The sequence below is a fragment of the Vipera berus genome (assembly GCF_964194415.1).
Source record: "Vipera berus genome assembly, chromosome: Z".
Classification (NCBI taxonomy): Eukaryota; Metazoa; Chordata; class Lepidosauria; order Squamata; family Viperidae; genus Vipera; species Vipera berus.
Genome location: NC_138205.1, coordinates 238,362 through 257,121, shown reverse-complemented (window position 1 = coordinate 257,121; position 18,760 = coordinate 238,362). Strand labels below are relative to the sequence as shown.

Below are 18,760 nucleotides of genomic sequence, written 5' to 3'. Positions count from 1 at the left end.
GTCATGGGGGAAGAGGCGCGGCGGCCCACATTTCCCCCCCCATATATCACCCCCCCCCAGGAAAGCAGACGCGGGACAAGGACGCGCAGGCGGAATGCGTGTTTATTGAACGTGTGGAAATGCAGAAAAACCGCAGCCGGCGATTGAAGAGCGCGCGACCCCCCCCCGCTTGGGCGCCGCCTCTGGGGCCGTGCGGGGATCCCCCTCGACCCGGCAGCCGCGGCCCCCGGTCCCCGCGCGGCCCCGCCCAGGCAGCCGGGCCGAGCCCCCTTCCAAGCGGCCTCCCCGCGCTCACGTCCACACCTCGGTGGGGATCATGCCCTCCTTGCAGTTGAGGGGCGGCAGGAGGTGCTCCTCGGCCAGGAAGTCCAGCGGGAAGCCGACCAGGAGCCCCCGCAGCGCCCGCAGCCGCTCCCGCGCCCGGGCCGGGTGGAGCGAGGCCAGGCTCTCCAGCGCCACGTGCTCGCGCAGCGCCCGGTGCGACTTCACGGCGTCGGTGGGGAGGCAGCGGAAGACCTGCGCGGGGCGGGGGCGGGGTGGAGGGGGAGCAGGGTCAGCGCCCCGGCCGGAAAGAAGGGACCCAGGTGCCCCCCCTCCGTCTCTCTCTCTCACACACGCACGCACGCACGCACGCACCCCTCTTCCTCCGAGCCTGCAGCCAGTAACACTGGCTGGGACAGTAGCAGGCAGGGAACTGAAACCTCTGCATGGTATCCCCACCCCACCCCAAATCCACAGGGCTGGAGACTGATTTGCAAATCGGAGTAAGAAGGATCCAAATGGCATCCATCCACCCCAGATCCTAGGCACCTACCTCCTCATAAATACTGGTATTGGCTAAGGCTCGGGCACACCAGATGCCAAAGAAGAAGCGGTCGCTGATGGGATCTTGAATGTCAACATCGTCCTCTGGAGCGACCCCCAAGATGCACCTGCCAGGGAGTTTTCAAGGCTGGGGATCTCAGGGGGTCCCCAGCTCTGTCTTCCGGCCGGGCAACAGGAAAGGGGGTTCTTTTGGCAGCTGGCTGGGCAAAATGCACCGGCAGAGAACAGGACTCCCCCCCCCGCCCTGGGCTACCTGGGTGGGGGCAGCTGGAGGGCAAGGATCCCGCTGCCTGGCATCTACCGGCCCCCCCGTCAGCTGCCTGTGGCCCCCGCGGGCTCTCTTCTGCCCCATCCACACACACCCATCTCTGGGCTCTGGGTTTTGGGGGGCAAAGGGGGGTTGCCCTTTCTGCCCCCGCAGCACTCACCTGAAGCACTCGAGGCGCAGGCTCAGCGAGAACTTCCCTGCCGCGTACTCCTGACCACCCATGGTGGACGGCACCAGCTCAGTGTCCTCCACCAGCACGGCCAGCTCACTGTCACGCTTCCCCAGCAGGCTGCGGTCGTTGATGTTGGCAGAACCTTTGGGCGGAAGGCTGTGAAGTGAACCCTGGGGCTTGGGTGTCCCTGCCCCCCCCCAAGCCTCCCCACTCACCAATGATGATGAGCCGGTCATCTGCAATGAGCATCTTGCTGTGGATGTAGACCAGCTCTGTGAGAAGGGTGCCCCGCAGCTCCCCATGGGTCCGAAGGCCGCAGAAAGAGATGTAGTCCCTCCAGCCCTCCCCCACTTTTGAGGTGGGAGGGAGAGAAGAAGGGAGACATCAGCCTTGAGCCCCCCCCATCTATCAAGGCAGGGAGACTCTTCACCTCCCCCAGCAGAGACCCAGGCCTCACTCCTGGGGTGGCGGTCATGAGGGGCTGGAGGGTGAACTTTGCTCCGGCCCTTCCCCCCCCCCCAGTACTCACTGACTGCCTGGAGGCGACTAAGGATGGACGACTCCCCACGGCAGAGAGTCCTGCAATGCGGAAAGGGCATCTGAGTGCTCCTCTCCCTCCCTCCCTCCCCATGGCCAGCCACAGTGGGCCTCCGGCCCCAGGGCCAAACTCACCGGTAGGTGTAGTGAAGAATGGCTTGGGTGGAGTTGCTGCCTCCCTGCGCGATGTCCCCCTCGAAGCCAGGCAAGAGGGGCAGAAGCACGTACACCCTGAACTGCTTCTTCTCACTGCAGTGGGGGAGACCCCCCACCCGGGCGTCAGATGATAGGACAACGGGGGACGTTTCTCCCTGCCCCCAACTCTCCCCCGTGTGGTTCCCGCAGCACTCTTGGCACTGAGAGAAAATGGCCTCTTTTCAACTGAGGCCTTTGATTCAGAGGCTTTTCTGAGCAGGGATGGGGGGGAAACGGGGGGGGGGGCCTGGGCTCCTGGTGGGTTCACACTGAGAGCCGGTTTGGTCTCGTGAAGGCACCGGGCTAGAAAGCGGGAGACGGTGGGCTCCAGTTCCCCCTTGGGCATGGAAGCTGGCTGGGTGACCTTGGGCCAGTCATTCTCGGCCCGGCCCACCTCACGGGGCTGTTGTGGGGGGGGGAAGGAAGATGTGTTTGCCATCTTGAGATTTGTAAAAATAAAGATGGGAAATAATAAATAAGGGAGAACTAGTGGGCAAAGAGAGGTTAGTTACGCAGGTGCAGCTCGATGCTTGCAAGTGCCAATTCACCCCCGTGGCTCCCTGGGGGCCTCTGCAGCTCACAAAGCCTTCTGCCCCCCCCCCTCAAAAGAAAAGGGGCTGACACGGCTCCTAGCCCGGCTCTCCCTGTCATGGCTGCCGGCCTTGGGTCTCCTCTCTCATCCTGGACGCAGAGCAGCAGGAACTGAAGGCAGCCCAGCTGTTCTGCAACCACCTCAACAGCCAAGCACCCCCCTTTGCCTGCTGGGGGGCGGGGTGGGGGGCTCTCCAAGGCAGCAGGGTCGAAACAGGAACTGCCAGGCCCGCTTCAGGAGGCCGATCTAGGGCGCCGCCGTCTGGGCTCCTGGGGCGGCAGGGGGGCACGGCCTCGGCAGGGGGGGCGGCTGGATGCCGCCAAGGGAGTGGTGGGGCAAAAGGCAGCTGAGCCCGCAGCAAGAGGGGCTTCCCTGGTGGCCAGGCTGCAAAGGGGAGGGGGGTGGGGCAGGAGAAGTGCTTCCCTACTTGCCAGATTCTGTTAAGGTAACTTGCCATTAAGTGTTAATTAGCTTGTCTGCCCTGCTTTTCTGTCTGGTTTCTCTGCACAAGAACCTGGCAGTACTTTTCCAGATGGTCATAGCAGTCTGAGCATGTGCAAAGAGGCTCCCTCCACAAGATACACGGCATAGCTCTTGAAAACTGGATGTGTTAGCCTCCCCCCCCAATTTGCCAAACCCACCTGTGGGCAAGCAGGATCCGCTGCACGACCGCGTCTCCTACGGTGTTGAGCACCGAGCGCCCGTCTGTGCAGCTGATGAAGAACTGGTTCTGCCAGGGGAAAGGACAGAGGGCTCCCTTGGCAAAGGCGGACGGGGGGGGGCTCCCCGCTTTCTGGTTTGTGCTGTTCCCCAAAGGCCTCGGGAGCCTCCTCTGATTCGAGCTGCCTGGCCCTCCTCCTCTGTCCTACCTCGATGTACAGGTAATGCTGGCTGCTCCTGATGGCCTCCAGGTAGGCGTTGTAGATGGAGCATTCCTGCAGGCCGGCCGACCATCGGTCCACGGAGCGCAGCACCTGAGGGCGCAGCCAGCGGTTTTCTGGGTCAAAAGGGGTGGGCTGGGACTCTGAGCCCACCCACTGCCCCCCCCGTCTCCTGGGAGCCCTTGGATATGCTGGGGCTGGGGGCTCCCCTGCTTCCCCTTCAAAAGGTCCTGACCTTTTGAGCACCAAAAGCCAGAATGGGCGGCGGTGTGTGTGCAGAAGTAGCCTCTTCAGCCAGACCCCTGAGTGCTGCAACTTGTTCTCAAGCAAGGCCCCCGATGTGGCCCCCTCAGAAGCCCCCAAAACCTGCCCCTTCCCAGCCACCGGCCTGACCCCGCTCCCTCACCTGGACGTCGGCCACCTGGGCACCGGGCACGAGAAAGGGGAGCCTTGGGGGGACGTGGGGGGACTTGGGCAGCAGGTAGGGGTACTCTGAGCCTTTGTACTTCGCCTTGATGGTCTGAGGAGTAGAAACGGGGGTCAGCGGCCCCAGATCCCCAGCCCCTTTTCTCAGCTGCTTGTTCAGCATGCAAAAAATAGGGCGAACGTGCAGTGATGCAACCACTCACATGTGCCTCCAAGCCAATCTCTAATGTTTAATCGCTCTCTGAGTAGTGACAAGTCAGGAAATGGATATTGACAGCTATCAATAAAGAGCCCATGCCAGCCGTGCAGCTGAAGGATGGAAGGCATTCCTAAACCACGCGACAAACTTATTAAGCAAGAGACGAGACAAAATTGGGCACGGGGCGCTCCCTGCCCCCAACAGCTCTGCGATCAGCCTGGCAGGAGACAACTCACTGCCCTCCCCCGGGAACCAGAAGAGGAGGGGGAAGTTGGAGAGCCAGGGGGTGGGTGGGCTTAATCTGCCTCAGGCTGCTGCTCCCGGTTTAATTGAAGCTGCGCAGGAGTGGGGGGGCTGACCATCAAAGCCATGGGGTGGATGCAGTAGTTTGGGGATCTGCCATCTTTAATTTTCAATGGGGTAGACCCCCCCCCCAGCTCCCTTGGTCCTGAAGAGCGGCTCTTATGTGTCGGGGAAGGCGGGCAGGGACGTCCAAAACTGAACGTAAACATTAGGAGGACTTTTCCAGCTCTGCAAGCCAAGCCGTCGGCTGCTGGCTCCCACGTGAAGTGGGGACTCCTGTTTTCCTTTGGGGACTTCCCAAAGAAATGCTCTGCAAGGGGGGGAGACCAGGGGTCCCCCAAGGTCCCTTCCAGCTCCTTGAGTCTTGTTTGGCCAAGAACCACGTTGGGGGTATCCTACAAGGACCCTCCAGGAAGATTTAACCTTCAGCATTTAAGAACCTTCGGATTCTTAGGTAGGTAAAATGAGGACCCAGATTGTTGGGGGCAATAAGCTGACTTTGTAATAATGCCGCTTGGGGTGTGTGTGTGAAAGCCCTAATAAGCAGGCGTACACATAGAATGAAGGCTACTGCTAAGCTTGTAAGCCGCCCTGAGTCTTCGGAGAAGGGCGGGATATAAATGGAATTAAAATTAAAAAAAAATTCTACCAATTTCTTTAGCCAGGACCGAAGGGGGGCAATCTCTCCCCCCCCCCCCGCTATCAGTATCATCAAGTATGCTTCTTTAGTGATATTTTTACGGTAATTTGGCTTTAGTTACTGATTACTAACAATCACTGTTACTGAAAAGCTACTCTCTTTTTTTGTTAATTATTTCCCAAACAGCTGGAAAATTCTACCCAGTTGAGTGTCAGAGCTGAACTGTGCTTGCAGCTTTTGGGCCGGGCCAAACCCAGCTCTGCCCCCCCCAGCCAGGCTGCCCACAGCCCCGCTGCCCACCCACCTTGGTGAAGTTCCAGCGCTGGATAAAGTGCCTGGCCACGTCCCGCGCGGCCACGCCATGAACGGCCACCCCCACATCCCGCCACGGCATCCGAGGGGTCTGGAATCTATCAATGAAATCTGGACCAGAGCAGGAGGTGAGGTCACTGCGCAGCGGGGGGGGGGCAGATTCCCCCAGCACAGGCCAGCCTCCCTCCAACAGGCAGCCCACCCCCCATGGCGAGGGGAAGAAGGTGGTTCTGGTCTGAACCTGGGAGGGGCTTCGTGGGCTGCCCTTGGCAGCTGGACTGCCACTGGCTGGGGAGGTTCAGACAGGCTCCTCTGAGCGGGGGGGGGGCAGGCTAGAACACTTCTGTGCAGCGTGCGCATGGCAGCATCGAGTGAGGGTATATTTGCCCCTCGTGTGAGTGGGGGTGGGGGGCTGGGGCAGCATCAGGACCGCAAGCTCTCAGGCAAATCGCACCCGCAACCCAAGGGCTCTCGGGCTGCCCATCCTTGTCCACCCCGCACCTTCAAAGGGCCTGTCCAGCTTTATCCAGTCCTTGGCAATGAGGTTGCCGTAGTCCTTGCCCAGCCAGAGCAGCCGGTTGGTGGCCAGGTCCACGGGTGCCTCCTCTCCCGGCCCTGAAGGGAGGGCCCCCCCCTGAGCGAAAGAGAGGGTCAGGGGGAGGCCTGGTGGGGGAGGGGCCGGGGGCCAGCAGCAGAGGGGAGAAGAGAGAGCAGGTCAGAGCAGACAGAGGAGGGGAGACAGTCACCCCAGGGGCAGCCACCTGAGCTGCGGGGAAGGAAGGGGAAAGAGGGAGGGAGGGAGGGAGGGAGGGAGGAATAAAAGGAAGGAAGGAAGGAAGGAAGGAAGGAAGGAAGGAAGGAAGGAAGGAAGGAAGGAAGGAAGGAAGGAGCAGCAGAGCCAGGAGGCGGCTTCTGGGGCAGCTCAGGCACCAGCTCACCTTGGCACCCTGGATGTTCTCACCCTCCAGGTCTGTCAGGCGGTACTCCGAGGTGTCCCAGCGCCCGTAGGCCAGATCCAGCCCTCCCAGGAAAGCCACAGACTGGTCCACCACCACCAGCTTCTCGTGGTGAGCCCACAGGAAGACGATGGAGGAGACGTGGTCCGGATGGCGCATCACCTGGCAGGGAGAGGAAGCCGGGGGATCCCACAGCGAGGGGAGCCAGGCGGGACGGAGGTCTCTCCAGAAGCCCTGGAGCTCAGAAAAGGGTCCCCCGCCCACGTCCTGCTTGTTCCGGATGCCAGACGGGAGGTGGCTGAAGCAGGAGGCCGGGGGGGGGGGGAGGGTTGTTAGGGCCCAGGAACTGGGGAGACGGATGAGAAAGGTGCAGCCCCCCACCCAAATTCCGGGACTGCCCAATGGAGGGGGCGCACTTACCTTGATGTTGGGGTGCAGCAGCATCAGGACCCTCTTGCTGTAGTCGCTGTTGAGCCCCAGGGCCAGGCCCACCTCCTTGAAGAGCAGGACGCAGACACGCACCCCCTGTTCCTGAAAGGGGGGCCATTCAGGGCGGGGTCACCTGCTGGCCAGGAAAGCCAGCCAGCCCCCCCCTCCGGCCTGCGGGGGCCACTCACCGCTTTGTGCTTCAGGATGAGGTCCAGTCTCCACTTGTCCGACTGAGCAGGGCGCTTCATGTAGATCTCGGGGCTGAGCCTGGAAGGGGGGGAGGGAATGCTTTCTCGTGGGGGGGCAGGAAGAGGGCTTGGTGGGGGCCGCTGACTTTCAGGGGAGACCTGCTCCCCTCTCCCCCCCCCACAGAACTGGCTGCTGGCAACTTCCTCCTGGAGATGCAATCTCCCCTGTCCCTGGTAGCCCTTCCGGTCTGGGCAAGGCTCCTGGGCTGAAGCCCCCCCTGCTCACCAGCAGCAGGGACTGGGCTCTGCTGGCCGCCAGATGCCCCAGCCTCCCCACCAGGGAGAGGGGGGCCCCACAACAAGCCGGCCGGACCCCTTTGTGCCAAGCGGGGCCACGCCAGGCTTACCACCAGTCCGTGATGAAGATCTCCTCCCGGGCCTGCACCAGCGCATCCGCCACGGCCGCAAAATATCCCTCTCCGTTGAGGAACCTGCCGAGGCAGAGCACACGGTGAGAGTGGGCCAGCCCCGCCCCCGGTTGCCCCCGGCTCCTTGAGCAGCAGCAGGCGGGGGTCTCTGCTCACCAGCGGGCGGGGGTCCCCTCGCGGACAGGCGCAAACCCCTCGTGGCGGTGGTGCCGTAGGTGCTCCTGGCCTTTGCTGGCAGCCAGCTCCGTGATCTGCTGCCCCCACCAGCGGGCCTGCCGGTAGCTGCTGCACTTCAGGACGAGGGACCTGCAGGACGGGAGGGGCACAGACCTCTCCCAGCGGCTGCCAACGGGCGCCCTGGGCTGCGGGGCCCCCGGGCTGCCTGCCCTCGCCTCTGCCCGCCTCTCAGGGCAGAAAGAGACCCACCGGCTGGTCGGGTGAGGCACCCACCTGGAGGGAGGGAGCAGGCCGTGTGCCCCCCGGCTGCCCCCCTCGGGCCTCGGCTCAAATGCGGGCTGCATCCGGCTGAAAGGCCCAGGTCAGCGGTCCTGTGCTCTGCCCCCCCCCCCCCCGTATCCCCCTCAGACAGACCTGCAGCTGTTGTCCACACGGACCCCGTACTTGCTCTCTGTGGGTTTCTTGCCCACTTGGACCCTGAAGGCCGGGTCGAAGAGCAGCACACAGGAGATCTCGCCCGACTCCGGCTTCAGGTAGAGCAGGAAGGCCTCCTTCACCACCAGCCACCTGCAGAGGGAGGGGGGAGGGGCTAAAGTAAAAGCAAACTCCCCCCCCCGTCCCTCCCCCTATGGCACCTGGGATTGACCTCTTGGACCAGCGATAGCAGATCTGGTGATGCCCGGCACAGTTCAGCCCCTGGATGCGGTGGCCCCCGGACCGCTTCAGGATCATGCCTTCTCTGGAGGGGGGGGAGGAGGAGGCGCAGGTCAGGCATCAGCCCCTGGCCCAGCCCCCCACCCCACCAATGCGAAAGGGCAGAGGTCTTGCTCACAAGCCTTTGGGGCCGAGTTCCGGAAGGAAGGAGAGCCGGCTGACGTCCAGGAACTCCGCCTGTGGAGCAAGGAGCAGAGGGTACCCTGGAGGGCCAGGCCAGACCCGGCCACCGCCCACCCGCCCCTGAGCCAAGGGAGGGGGAGGGGCCGTACCATGGCATGGTAGTCCCGGTAAGCACTCATCTCCAGCAAGGTGTTCAGGTAACCTTCCAGCTGTTTCTGTGGGGAAGGAGGAGCCGAGAGGAGGGCTGCAGGGGGCTCTCGGCTCTCCCCCACCCTGTCAGCAACTGCCACCCCCTCCCCAGATACCTGGATACCCCACTCATCCCCGGCTTCCTTTCCCACCAGCAGCGTCCTCCCCATCACGGGAGGTGGCCGAGAGGTCCTTCTGCACTTCCCTGGGGCTGGGCGGGGGGCAGCTGTGCCGACCCAGCTCTCTGCTGCCTCACCTGCTTGCTGGACGGGCGCCGGGAGACCTCGCCACCCCCGTGTGGCAAGGCGGGCAGCTCCAGGGAGTTTCCGACTGGCCACGAGCCCTGCAGGACGAATCTGCGGGGAGAAAGTCTCACCAGCCCAGCCTCTCCCTGCCCAGAGGGAGAACCCTGGCAGAGCCCCCCCCCAAAAAAAGCTGGGAACAGGCTCTCCTTGCCAAATGGTGGGGGGGGGCTGAGGCCAAGGCAGAGCTGAGCCAGGCTTGGGAGTTGGAGCGCCCCCGGGAGTGAAGTGCCAGCAGCTCCCTGGAGTGGCCTTTGAGGGCCGGTGGGTCTCCTCAAAAGACAAATGGGAAGGAGGGGGCCATGGGGGAGTTTGGCCATACCTTTAAGCAAGGCTGATAAAGAATCGGAGGTTGCCTACACAAGGCGTCTCTCTCTCTCTCTCTCTCTCTCTCTCTCTCTCTCTCTCTCTCTCTCTCTGTGTGTGTGTGTGTGTGTGAGTGTGTGTGGCCATTTGGGTGAAGGGACAGGATAAACAGAACAGATTCAGCAAGCGGGTTACATTTGTGTGTGTGAACTCAGCTTGAAGGCCAACGACTCAGCCCCAGACATGAACAACAACGAAACAGGAAAGTCCGAAGAATGATGGGAGCTGGGGAGCTTCTCCTCTGCGGGGAGAAGGGCCCCCCTCATCACCCCCCATTCCTGGAAACAAGTTAGGCAGGGGTACAAGGCGCCTGTTAACCTGTGGAACTCCCTGCCCACGGAAACAAGGGGGCCCCCTTGCTACCCTCCCACTCATTTTCATCCCCTGGACTTTTGAACAGACATTGATTCCTAAATCACTATCAATACCTCGTGATTTATCAATTCAAGAGTGCTTAAGGGGAATAATTAAAATAAATCTATTAATTCAAGATACCAAAGAGTTAAAAATTGTGAAAAAGTAACAATGAAAAAAGGATTGCCGGGGTGAAGGCTGTTCATGGCTTGTAAAACTGCTGGCAAATTCTGCTGATAATCATGTAAAGCAATTTAGCCTATTCCTGCCAAGGGCTGGATTCCTGTACCAGGCTGGGGGTGCAAATAGGATCTGCTTGTGATCACATGAAGGATCATGTGTGCAGCTGCGCAGGGAAAGAAGAAACTTGCACAAAAGAGAAAGACGGATTGTGCAGAGAACAGCAGGACAGTTCTGTCAACCAGCCAACTGAGAGACACAGAGAGAGAGAGAGAGAGAGAGACAGAACGAGAGAGACAGAGACGGAGATTCAAATTTGGTACATAGCTGATCCCAAAGTCCCTCTGAACTGGGACCCTTCAGGCACTACAACTCCCATCTCTACATATGCTCACATGCCTGAAGGAGTGTCGGGTAGAAGGCTGTGCCTAGATGGCACCAAAATCAGCCAAAGGATGCCAGAGGACCTGACCTTGGCCAGGCACCATGGCAGGCTGGCAATCAACGGAAAAGAAACCACGTTGGCACCAATCCAAGGTTTACAACAGGGATGTCCAACCTTGGCCACGTTAAGAACTGTGGACTTCAGCTCCCAGAAGTCCCCAGCCACCATGGGGGCTTAACGTGGCCAAGGCTGGACACCTCTGGCTTGCTGCCTGCTCAGCTCCCCTTGTAGGAGGCCCCGCCTGGCTACGGCAGCCCCTGAATCTCACCGGGGCAGCGGGAGCAGGCTGAGGAGCAGGCGGTGCTTCATCAGGTCCCTGTGGAGCTCCTGGAAGTGCCGGAAGAGCTTCTTCATGCTCCAGGTGAACTGGCCGTGGCTGAGCTGCAAGGCGTAGACGGTGCTGGGCCGCACCTGCGGGGGGGGGGGGAGAGAGCTGGACAGGGACCACCAAGGCCTTCTTGCACCAACCTCCCTTCCCCCCGTTAGCCCTGGGGGGTCACCAGCAGGGGTGTCCTGTGCAGCACTGGGCAGGGGCCGTTGGGCTGCTTTGTTCTGGAGGGAGGGGTGCCAGGGGGCCCCTCTCGAGGGACCCAGGGTTGAGTTTAAGAGAGGGGCCCTCTGGCTTTGGGGTTGTGCTGAGGGATGGAGGGAAGGGGCTGAAACGGAGCCGCCCCTTCCCTCCCCTGGCTGTCGGGCTGAATCCCTCCCGCCCTGAGTGGCAGCTGGGCTCCTGTCTCCCTTGCAGCTGTTTGTTGTTGTTAGTTGCGAAGTCGTGTCCGACCCATCGCGACCCTATGGACAATGTTCCTCCAGGCCTTCCTGTCCTCTACCATCTTCTGGAGTCCATTTACGCTCACGCCTACTGCTTCAGTGACTCCATCCAGCCACCTCATTCTCTGTCGTCCCCTTCTTCTCTTGCCCTCAATCTTTCCCAGGCAGCTGTTTAGTAGAGCAATAATTATATCCTGCAACTGGAAAATAAACACCTGCCTTCTTGGCCCCACTTTGGCTTGCAGTTGAGGGAAATTTCCTCTGTCACCTCTCTGCTTCAAAGCAACCTGCATTCAGCTGCCCCCCCCCCCCGACTGAGAGCCCCACCCAGAATTCCTGGCCGTTCGCTCGCACTGGCTGGGAATTCTGGGAAGCTTGCAGACTGGGCCAACGACTGCCTTGGCGGAGAGCCCCTTAGGGCCTTCTCAGGAGCAAAATGATTTGGGACTCCAGTTTACCCAACGTGGAATGTCAATCAACTATTTCTCAGTCTGGCATGCACAATGCAGGCCGTCCTTGACTTACAACAGTTCGTTTAGTGACCGTTCAGAGTTACGACGGCACTGACCCTTTTTCACGCTTACGACCCTTGCAGCATTCCCCCCCCGGTCACGTGATCAAAATTCAGGCATTTGGCAACCGACTCATATTTACGACGGTTGCCGTGTGCTGGGGGGGTGTCACGTGATCCCTTTTGTGACCTTCAGAGAAGCAAAGTCAATGGGGGAAGCTTAGCAACTAATGTGTGGCTAATGTAACAACTGCAGTGATTCACTTAACAACTGTAGCAAGAAAGGCTGCAAAATGGGGCAAAACTCACTTAACAAACGTTTCACTTAACAACAGAAATTTTGGGCTCAGTTGTGGTCGTAAGCCGAGGACCGCCTGTAAAGATGAATTTCCTTGCACAAAACGTAACTATTTCTCAGTTCGTGTCTTGGCAAAGTGAAACGGCAAAAAAAACCTGCCTGTGTTTCCAACGGGCAGTTTGCTCAAAATTCCCTCCTTTCTCCCAGGCCGCTTAATCTCTCAGTCTTCTACCGACAAGGACAAGTTCCTAGTCCTCCTGGCGAACAGGCTCAGCTGCCCCCAGGACACCCCGAGTCCCCCGGTCAGCTCTTTCCCGCATGGCTGCTGGGCGCAACAGGAGGCCGTGAGGAAGAGGCCCAGGAGGACTGGCTGGTCAAACGGGGACCTCTGGGGAAGTGCCGGGCTTTGTGCCTGAGGCCGGTCCTGGGGGGGGGGGCTGCAGGGGGTTCGAGGCTGGCAGGTGGGTGCCTGTAAAGGGTCCGACAGCCCCCACTCACCTTAGAGCCCCAGGTGTACCGCTCTGTGCTGTCCACCCGTGCCACGACGGGCACCCCGTCCAGGAAAAGGGGGGCCTGGGAGTGCAGCGGCCTGGGCTCGTAGACCGCCATGGGGAAAGAGCATGGCTGACCTGGGAAGGAAGGAGGAGCTCAGCCCGAGACCCCGTGGAGGGCCAGCGGCACCCCCCCCCAAATCCCCACCCGCCTGCCCCGCTCAGCCTGACCTGCAGCCGCTGGGCCTCGGAGGGCGTCGTTCTCATCAGGCTCTCCCGGCTGCATTGGGCTTTCCAAGGTCTCCCCAGCAGGGCCAGATGTGGCCTGCCAGCCCTGGAAAGGAAGAAGGTGGTCCTGGGCCCAGGCAAGCCTCCCCATTGTCATCCTCTGCCTGGAAGCCCCTCCCCAGGCAGCAAGTGCCCCCCCTTGCCTTGCGAAGCCTGGCTCCTTCGGAGGAGAAAAGGCAGCTGCTTGAAGCCCCCCCCCCCTCCCGCAGGCAGACACGTTGGGCAGAAGGGCTGGTCAAGGGAGGGACACACACACACACACACACACACACACACACACACACAGACAGGGACCTCTGACCCCAGGGCAGCCTTGGCTGGATGGAGCTCTAGTTAGCTCTTGCAGCCGCTGCATTCACCTGGACACCCCCCAGCCCCACGTGGGCAGCTCCTCCCTGAGGGGAATGGTGTGCCGCCCCCTGGACTGGCTGGGGTTGGGCTATGGGCACTCTACCCACCCCCCAGGACCTTGGGAGCTTCACTTGACCTCTTCAGTGCAAACTCTGGCACAATCTAGGAACCCGCAGGGCGGCCTGCAAGTCGAAAAAAGGCCACCCCACCTTCCCAGGGCGCTTCTGCTGTGCTTTGTGCGGAGACGCTCCTGGGGTTCCTGGCACGATCTTGCTGCAGGCCAGGAAGGGCTCCAAGCGCTACCCAGGAGCAATTAAGCTGGGATTTCCTTAAGTTTCTGGGCGGGCAGGAAACCTTGAATCATCACCCTCTTTGCACAGGCTGAGACAAAGGCAGCCGCCTCGCTTCAGTTTGCCTAACTGGGCTGCAGCCCGGCCCGTTCTGCCCCCCGGCCGGCTCAGCTACCCGGGAGCGCGGACGGACGCTGCTTCTTCAGACGCGGCTCGGGGATTCCTCCGGATCAGTTCGCGGAGGCGCAGCGCCAGCGGGCGCGCAGGGATGGCCCCGGGCAGTCTAGCCCTCTGGCCGCGGCTCAGCGCAGCGCTCTCCCTCTGCCCGGCCGAATGCGGGGCCAGCCGGGAGTCTGCCCGTCCCTCGCGCCCGCCCTGCCCGTCCTGCGTGCTGCCTCCCCGCGGGGCGGCCCCCCGGCAGCGGAGTCCTGCGGGCGGCTCGGAGGGGTCGAGTCATCCGCCGCCGCCAGGAGGGAGCTGGGATTCTGGCCGCAGCGGGCGGACCGGGGACGCGCCGCCCGGGGCGCAGCGGCGGAGAGCGCGGGGAGGGGGCGCTAAGGACTACCTGCCGACGGCGGGAACGGCGTGTCCGCGAAGCAGCGGCGGGAGGAGCGGAGGAGGGAGCTGCCCCGCCGGGATAATCAAAAAGGGAAGGAAGGGCCCGAGAGGAAAGGGCTGGGCTCCCGTCCCGGGAAGGAGGGCCGTTCTCGCTTTGGGAGAGAGCGCGGCGCCGCCCCGCTGACGCAGGAGCCCCGGGGCATGTGCAGAGCGCCGCCCCTCTCTCGGCTGGGCGGGCGGCTCGCAATTCTCGGTCCGGGCCGCTTCGGCGACAGAGAAAGTCACGAGAAGCCAGCCGACTGGAGAGAGTGCGCGACTAGTCCCGGGTGGGTCCGCCGGGGGCCGGGCTGGCAGGAGCGCCTTGCGCCGCAGCCTCGGCCTCCGGGCGGCCGTTCTTGAAGGGGACCCGGTTCCCCACCCGCCCCCGAGAGGCATCGCCCAACTAATCCCCCCTTGCCCCAACCCGGGGGTGGGGGTGCGGGCGGAGAGCGGCAGCCCTCAACTTTCCAAGCGCGAGATTTTCCCGCCCCTTTCTCGGGGGAGCCGCTGAGCCCGGGACTCTTCGGCCGGATCTCCTGCTCGGGTCGGTGGGTCCCTCCGCCCGCCGGGGATGCAGCCTTGCTCAGCTCGGAACCACCCCCGTGGGTGGGATCCCTGGCGGGGGAGGATGGGCGCTGTGGTTCGCTCCCCCTTTGGCTCCCTTCAAAACCGCCGGGATGGAGCGGGCGAAGGGGGAGGCGGCGGCGTCCCGTCCGTTCCCCGAAGGGGGCGGCTGGGAAGTCTTCGGCCAGGTCGGACCGGCTCCACCCGAGCTAGGAGCAGCCCCAAAGGTCGCGCGAATTGTGCCACGCGTGCGGGAAACCAGACATAAACACCCTTCGGTCGCAGGTGGCGGGGAGCGGGCGGGCGGCCCGTCTTCTCCGGGGGCCATGCCCCTCCCTGGCGCCGCAGCCGCTCTGGGACAGCCCCCCCCCCTCCGCCCGCCCTCTCCCTGTAATTGCAAGGTCTCGGCTCCTCCGCTCCTCGCCCCAAACGGGAAGGGATAAGAAGGAGGCCGCTTGGAACGGCAGCGCCCGGACCTCTTCTGCCCCGCTGGCGCCTCCCTCTCCGTCCGGACCCTCCAGGATGGGCTCCAGGCTCCCCAGCTGCTTTCCACGCGCGAGACGCGGACGGTCGCGGCGGGCCGGCAAGACGGGCCAGGGAGAGAGCCCGGAAGGTATGGTGGCCGGGCGACGCCCTCCCTCCAGCCGGTCAAGCAGAGGCGGCGGGGGGGGGGCAAGCCTTCACTTCTCTCTCCCGCCCCCCCCCAGCAGCCTCTGCCGATGATGGTCCCGACGTCGCGGCAGGCCGTGCAAGGTCCACCCCGTCCACCATCAGCGAGGGTGACCCGCAGAGCGGCCGGGCGTACTTCAGCGGCAAAGCCCGGGTCTCCTTCCGTCACCAGCTCAACTCCGAGAGGGACTCCACCAGCTGATCCTCCCGAGCAGTTGGGCAGACCCAGGAATAAAAGGCACAGCCCTGACAGCCTCTTTTTTCTGTACTGCGCCCCAGGGGAGAATTGCTTCTGCAGGTCTCCTCCAGCCCTCCTGGCAGCAAGACCAGCAAGGCCCCCAAACCAAGCTCAGGGGGATGCACTCTGGCTCTCAAGGAAGGGGGGGGAAGGGGGAGAACAGGGAACAACTCCTATTCAGAGCTGCCAAGGAAAAGGCTACCTGGTGCAGAGCCAGCCCCCACCCCTCCTGCTGCAGGAGCAGTGGAAAACACAGCCCCTCCCGGGAAAGGCTCCTGCCGTTGGGCCTCACCTCCTGGTCTCTGCCAGAACAGGGTGGAGCTGCATGAACCCCAAGGAGTGTGCCCCCCCCATCTCAATGTAATCACAGCTGGGCGGCAATCAGGGCAACACAAGGAGGAGTAGGCAGAGCCCGCCTGGGGAGGGGGCCCACCCTCTGCTGGCAGTGCAGACAGGCAAGCAGTATTCACCTGACCCTTCCCCCCCCCATTAAGCCTATTTTCTGATTTTGCAAAACAGGACCGGCAGAGCCTGATTAAGCCCCTTTAACCTTTAACCCCTTGGAAGGGGCTTGGCTGCTCCTGACTTAATGCCTTGTGTGAAAAACGCCATTTTCTGCCATGGAGAATGAAGACTAACCTCACTAGGGAGCTGTAGCAGAAGAACTGCTATTCCTACCCTGCAAGTCACAGGTGACCACCCCTCTCTGTCCATGTCCCCCCACCACAAGGACCAAGAGAAACCAGCAACCACACTCGATGGAGACTTTCTGCCTTTAATACCCACCAAAAACGCACAAAGACAAAATACATTCCCATCCCCAAGAGATGGAAGCAGGTCTGGATGTGGGGGGGGGGGAAGAGAAACACTGCCTCCCACCCACCCATCTCAGACGGAGGAAAACCGGGGTAGTTCGTTGCCAAGAATGACCTTGCGCTCCACACCGTCCTTGGTGATGGCAGCCAAACGGATCACCCCGCCACTCGAGCCATCGCGATCCATGGCCAGGGCAAGTGCTGCAAGGAGAGAAGGCAGGCAGAAGCAGTCACCCCCTTCCTCAGAAATAGGGGGCTCCCCTTTGGCGCTGGGGTCGGGGGCTCCTTACCATTGGCTGTGAAAGTCAGGCACTCCTCCTTACTCATTCCAGGCTTGTAAGAAACATCCACAAAGCCGTATATGTAGGAACTGCCAGAGCCCCCGATGGAAAAGGGCTGGCGAACCATCATGCCCCCCATGGGGACAGAATACACCTGGAGGGGGTGGGAGGAAAGGTGCTGAGAGAGACCTTCTGCAGGGCAGCAGGAGGGCTGCTGGTCTGCCAGTATACACCCCGGGTCAACCCAGGGCAGCAGCTGGGTCCAGACGAACGCCCATCCACCCAGACAGGGCATCCTCCGGATAGGCGGGGGGGCATCCAACATGCAGAGGCAAGGCTCAGCCCCCTCTGAGGCCAGGAAGCACATCGCTGCCCCTCACCTGTCCACCCTTGAGCCGGTCCCAGCCGGCCACCAGGATCCCGGCTGTCAGGTCCTCACGGTACCGATAACACATCTCCTTGAAAAGGTTGGCCGCCGTGTGCACCAGGGGCTGCTGGTCCAGCTCGATGCTGCAGGGAGAGGCGAGGGAGGATCACAGGCAGCCCCAGCGCCCCTTTCCATCCCCGGGACGTTCCTCCCCGCCCAGGCAGGGGCTCCTCCGCCAGACCGGGGGGGGGGAGGCTTCCCCCGGGTGGTCCTGCCTCCCCCGTCGCGGAGCCCGCAGCGCCCCCCCCACACACACACCGCCCCACCTGTGGAAGCCCAGCTGGTAGGCGACGGCGTCGGCGATGGCCTGGGTGTCGGCGGCGGAGCCGGAGCGGCAGCAGAAGATGCGGTCGTGGATCTGGGTCAGCTTGTCCGTGACGCGGTTGGCGATGTAGGACCTGCGGGCGGCACAGCCGTCACCCCCGCCCGGGACCCCCGCCCGGGACCCCCGCCCGGCGCCCCCCGCCCGGCCACTCACCCGGTGGTGGTGCGGGAGTCCGCCCCGATGACCACGCCGCCCTCGAACTCCACGGCCATGATGGTGGTCTAGGGAGAGCCAGAGGGAGGAGGAGGAGGAGGGTCAGAGGGGGACCCGGCTGGGAAGGGGCTCCCCGGGCAGGACGCGCCCCCCCCGCCCTCACCCCGGTGCTCTCCGCCTGGTGGGTCCAGTCCGGGCAGCCGCCCGCCAGCCCCAGGCTCGGACCCGCCGTCCGCCCAGTCATCGCCATCGCCATCGCCATCTTCCACCGAGCGCGACACTGGCGCAAAAACGCCGACGCTTTACGGCACGGCGCTTTACGGCACGCCGCCTGGAGAGAGGCCGAGCGGCGGTGCCCGGCAGGTCCTCTGGGCGGCGCTGGTGCGTTTGGTCGGGCTGCCGGGCCCGCCTCCCGCTCTGGCCTCTGCCGTTTCTATCTCTTTGGCCGATAGAGTCTCTGGAGGTATCCAGAGCGGCACCTTTTGGCTCGGGTCCTAAGACTTCCGGAGGCTCCTTGCACGGAAGCAGCGGAAGCGCGTCGTCGCCCACGCCTTCCCTGCAGTTCCGACCGCGGCGTCCCTGCGAGCGGGTCTCGCGTAACGTGGGAACGGTCCGGAGTTCGGCGACACGCAAAACTGTCCGTGGGCGGTGTGTTTGCCACTCAGGATTAGAAGCCCTCTAAAAGGCAACCCCGCCGCGAGAGGAAGAGGCTGCTTTGGGGAGAACTGGCCGCTGTCTGCATCCCCAGCGCAACCAGGGAATCCTCGGGTGCAAGGGACCCTCGAGGTCATCTAGTCCACCACCAACCCCCGCCCAGGTTAGGGAGCCTCGGACGGCTGCCCAGACTTTGCCTGAAGGCCTTGAGCGGTGCGGGAAGAGTGGGGGATCTGCCCGAGCGCCTTCGGGTTCCTCCTCCCGCCTGGCCTCCAGGAGAGCCGGCACTGCCAAGGCAGCCTGGAGCAGGGCCGTCCCGGTGCGTCCGTCGGTTGATGCAGCCGCCGCAGCCCGAGATCGCCGCGACACACACACACACACACACAAACACAAAGACACACACACACACAAACACAAAGACACACACACAAACACAAAGACACACACACAGAGACACACACACACAAAGACACACACACACACACAGACACAGACACACCCGCCCCTCTCCTCTTTCCCTTCTGCTTTTCCTGCCCTTGATTGCGGAATCCGGCATTTCCCACCACCGCCGAGTGACGTTTTGCTGGATTGGGTAATCTGGTAATCGCCCTATTCATCGGGTTTCAGACCCGCTGCGCGGTTTCCTTGTCTGGGATTTGAGTCGGGCTGTTTGGCCTGAAGTCCCCCCCCCCGGCCCTCTCCGTTTCTTCTTACCTGTTAGAGCCGTGTCGTCTGTGCTCCAGTCTTCTGGCGCTTTCCCTGACTGCAGCATTTCTGAAAGGTTTCAGTCCGTGGTTGCGAGGCGACATCTGCCCCCTTAATTCACTTAAAGCTCC

The 18,760-nt window shown here is 62.6% G+C and overlaps 2 protein-coding genes across 2 annotated transcripts; both read right to left on the bottom strand.

Moving 5' to 3' along the window:
* Positions 1 to 94: 94 nt before the first annotated feature.
* LOC308679116 (phospholipase D2-like) lies at positions 95 to 14,878 on the bottom strand. Its single transcript, XM_081346376.1, has 25 exons — positions 13,767 to 14,878; positions 12,504 to 12,606; positions 12,280 to 12,410; positions 10,470 to 10,612; positions 8,811 to 8,910; positions 8,515 to 8,580; positions 8,361 to 8,419; positions 8,175 to 8,267; positions 7,943 to 8,095; positions 7,508 to 7,657; positions 7,331 to 7,414; positions 6,924 to 7,002; positions 6,727 to 6,837; positions 6,289 to 6,468; positions 5,852 to 5,984; positions 5,343 to 5,461; positions 3,877 to 3,990; positions 3,459 to 3,563; positions 3,231 to 3,319; positions 1,938 to 2,051; positions 1,795 to 1,844; positions 1,481 to 1,615; positions 1,254 to 1,407; positions 815 to 932; positions 95 to 516 (listed from the first exon to the last, which is right to left on the bottom strand). Exons 2-25 carry the CDS (start codon positions 12,556 to 12,558, stop codon positions 292 to 294), a joined length of 2,760 nt encoding a protein of 919 aa, XP_081202502.1. The 5' UTR covers positions 12,559 to 12,606; positions 13,767 to 14,878; the 3' UTR covers positions 95 to 291.
* A 1,146-nt stretch (positions 14,879 to 16,024) lies between these two features.
* Positions 16,025 to 17,566, bottom strand: LOC308677767 (proteasome subunit beta type-6-like). The gene is made up of 6 exons (XM_081344463.1): positions 17,434 to 17,566; positions 17,271 to 17,338; positions 17,059 to 17,190; positions 16,746 to 16,875; positions 16,375 to 16,519; positions 16,025 to 16,285 (listed from the first exon to the last, which is right to left on the bottom strand). The coding sequence occupies exons 1-6, from the start codon at positions 17,530 to 17,532 to the stop codon at positions 16,158 to 16,160; spliced, it is 702 nt and encodes a 233-aa protein (XP_081200589.1). The 5' UTR covers positions 17,533 to 17,566; the 3' UTR covers positions 16,025 to 16,157.
* Between the last annotated feature and the right edge of the window lie 1,194 nt (positions 17,567 to 18,760).